Source organism: Hippopotamus amphibius, chromosome 17 (assembly GCF_030028045.1).
Source record: "Hippopotamus amphibius kiboko isolate mHipAmp2 chromosome 17, mHipAmp2.hap2, whole genome shotgun sequence".
Lineage (NCBI taxonomy): Eukaryota > Metazoa > Chordata > Mammalia > Artiodactyla > Hippopotamidae > Hippopotamus > Hippopotamus amphibius.
Genome location: NC_080202.1, coordinates 26257280 through 26260662, shown reverse-complemented (window position 1 = coordinate 26260662; position 3383 = coordinate 26257280). Strand labels below are relative to the sequence as shown.

Below are 3383 nucleotides of genomic sequence, written 5' to 3'. Positions count from 1 at the left end.
CACGTCACCTTTTTTTGTCCTTTGTCCTTTTTTATAGTAGAGTATTATTTATAAATATATATTTTTAAATGTTCTTGACCATAGTGGTTTCCAGTTTGTATTTATTAATCAAATATCATTTACCAGTTACGTGGAGGTTTTCTTGTATTTTTGAATGTCTGAGGTCTTCTGTTGGTGTTTGGTAGCTGTTCTGTGTGCATCGTTCCACTTGTAGATGTATTTTCAATGTTTTTGTGGGAGAAGGTGACCTCCACATCCTATTCCTCCACCATCTTTATCCCCCTCCCTTCCCTATTCTATATTTTCTATAACACCTTGGTCTTACAAAGTTTTACAAGCCACAATACTAAGTTTTAAGCCTCCCAAGATTGTCTAGAGATATATATTTAATAGAAAATTCACATAAGTTTTAAAATATAGAACATGAGAGTTCAGGAAGACTTTGCATTTGTCCTGGGCTGCTTTGAGTTCCCCTGCAGATGGCCCCCTGGAAACAAATGCCATGCAAGAAGTATTTATGTGGAAAGGTTTGAGAAGCTTTTATCATCCCAGCCTCACTACAACCAAATTCACCAGCTTATTTTTCTTCACATTTGCCTCTGAATTTGTACATGACAATTTCTTCTAATACACAACCGTCTTTCTTCAGCAATGAATTCTAGGCAGCCCCTCAAACGTTCACCAAGGAGAAGTATCTATTTGTTATCTAAAATCATTAATCTCTATATCCTCTCAAGATTTATGCACCTAGGTTGATGATGTTTGTGGTCATAGGTACTTGGTGACGTGTATTTATCCATTGATTGGTTTGACTATACTTGTAGAACCTGTGGTTTACAAGCACAGCCAAGTGTGAGTCAGACATAAAACCCATGGACAAGGACAACATGGTACAATGGGAAAAAGATCCACAAATGCCTGTAATACAATGTAGGGTGTGGTTAGGGAGATAAGTCTGTGAAAGTCTTAAAATTGTATTTATCTCCATGGAAGGCTCTTCTAAGCTCCATTTGGGAATGGTACTCAAAAATCATTTTGATCAACTCAATCCTGACTCTCCAAAGGAGAATGATTACATTTTTATGGTTTTTGTTTTGTATGGTTTCTCTCGAGGCATGTGGGGAAGATCCCATGGAACCACAGAACATCTCACAGGTGTCAGAGTTTGTCCTCTTGGGGTTCTCACAGACCAAGGAGTTCCAGAAATTCCTGTTTGTGGTATTCCTATTTGTCTATGTCACCACCATTGTGGGAACCCTCCTTATCATGGTCACAGTGACTGTTGACTCTCGGCTCCACACACCCATGTATTTTCTTCTCCGAAATCAGTCTGTCATAGACATCTGCTATTCTACAGTAACTTCCCCAAAGATGCTGGTGGACTTTTTGCATGAGACCACGACCATCTCCTACCAGGGCTGCATGGTCCAGATCTTCTTCTTCCACTTTCTGGGAGGTGGCACTGTCTTTTTTCTCTCAGTGATGGCCTATGATCGCTACATAGCCATCTCCCGGCCCCTCCACTATGTCACCATCATGAATGCTCGAGTGTGTGTGGGGCTGGTGGTGGCTGCCTGGGTAGGGGGCTTTCTCCACTCCATTGTCCAGCTGGTTCTGATGCTCCCATTGCCTTTCTGTGGCCCCAACATCCTGGATAACTTCTACTGTGACATTCCACAAGTGCTAAGACTTGCCTGCACGGACACCTCCCTCCTGGAGTTCCTTATGATCTCCAACAGTGGGATGCTGGTCCTCATCTGGTTCTTGCTCCTTCTGATCTCTTATACTGTCATCCTCATGATGCTGAGGTCCTACTCAAGGCAGGCGAGGAGGAAGGCAGCTTCCACGTGCACCACACACATCATTGTTGTGTCTCTGAGCTTCATTCCCTGTATCTATATCTATGCCCGGCCCTTCACTCCCTTCCCTATGGACAAGGCTGCATCTGTCAGCTACACGGTCTTGACCCCCATGCTCAACCCTATTATCTACACCCTGAGGAACCAGGAGATGCAGGCAGCCATGAAGAGATTAGGCAAGCGCCTAGCGATTTCCAGCAGGGAGTGAACTTGGAATAGGTTGACTTTAAATGACAAATCTTCCCTCTGAACTTTTGTTTTCCCATGTGAGAAGTGGAGGAAAGTCTTTATGGAGTGTGACAATTGAGATTAAACTAATATTTCTATGTGTCAGGTATTGTGTTAAGCACTTTCTCACCTTTGTCTCATTCTCACAAAACTGATGGTGGATATGTTATTATTATATTAAACAGTTTTACAAACGGTAAAATTCAGAGAGAAGTGACCTGCTCAATGATGAACAGCAAGTGAGGGACAGAGCTTGGCCGGCAAATGGTTCCTCTGACTCCAAGTTTTGAGGCAGTAGATATGGGTGGGATTTGAAACTCAGGGTCTCCCACAATTATAAGGGGAAACTTAGAGAGTTCCTCATATATGGATGAATATCTGGGATGAATGGTCAATACGTTCATCCTTTTTCTTTTTTTTGTAGCCTCCATTAGGACTTTATTAATAGATTTTGATTTTCCAATACGAGGTAAAGGAAGTATTCCCCAGCCCAACATAATACCCATTTCTATGAAATATTCAGGTAAAGGGGACACAACTTCTTTATATAAAACCTGTTTAAACATTCCAACTTTAATAATCCTATCAACTCTTTATTTTATTTTATTTTTTATTTTTTTATTGGCTGTGTTGTGTCTTCGTTGCTGCACATGGACTTTCTCTAGCTGCTGAGAGTGGGGGCTACTCTTCATTGTGGTGCGTGGGCTCCTCATTGCAGTGGCTTCTCTTGCTGTAGAGCACAGGCTCTAGGCACATGGGCTTCAGTAGTTGCAGCACACGGGCTCAATACTTGTGGCTCATGGGATTAGTTGCTCCGCAGCATGTGGTATCTTCCTGGGGCAGGGCTCGAATCTGCATCCCCTGCATTGGCAGGTGGATTCTTAACCACTGCGCCACCTAGGAAGTCCCCCTACCAACTTATATGAGAGTGAGTCAAAAATTATCCACATTCTGATTATATTAAAACTTCTGTTGGCCACACAGTCTTATCAGCTTTTTCTGTTCAAGGCTACTGTCTCCCCATTCACTGCTGTGCAGGCGAAAACATGTTACATCAGTTCATTTGTAATTGTGGTGTAAGCAAAAATGGATGCCCCACTTGTGATTTGCACAAAAGAAGAGCAGCATGCAGTGATTCGTTTTTTGTGGTCTGAGGGTGTGCACGTCTGCACAATTCTGCCCACAATGTTGACACTTTGCAGAAACTTCATTTTGAGGTGTTAAAGCATCCTCTGTATAGTCCTGATCTTGCTCCATCGGACTTTCACTTGTTTGATCTCCTGAAAGCAGCCATAT

At 42.5% G+C, this 3383-nt stretch overlaps 1 protein-coding gene across 1 annotated transcript; it reads left to right on the top strand.

Annotated features, from left to right (window-relative positions):
• The first annotated feature begins 1131 nt into the window (after window positions 1–1131).
• Window positions 1132–2067, top strand: LOC130840580 (olfactory receptor 4D1). The gene has a single exon (XM_057716218.1). The coding sequence runs from the start codon at window positions 1132–1134 to the stop codon at window positions 2065–2067; it is 936 nt and encodes a 311-aa protein (XP_057572201.1).
• The last annotated feature ends 1316 nt before the right edge of the window (window positions 2068–3383 follow it).

Bases quoted from the DNA above. Each gene is read 5' to 3' on its own strand.
- LOC130840580 (XM_057716218.1), top strand. From the start codon at position 1,132: ATGGAACCACAGAACATCTCACAGGTGTCAGAGTTTGTCCTCTTGGGG.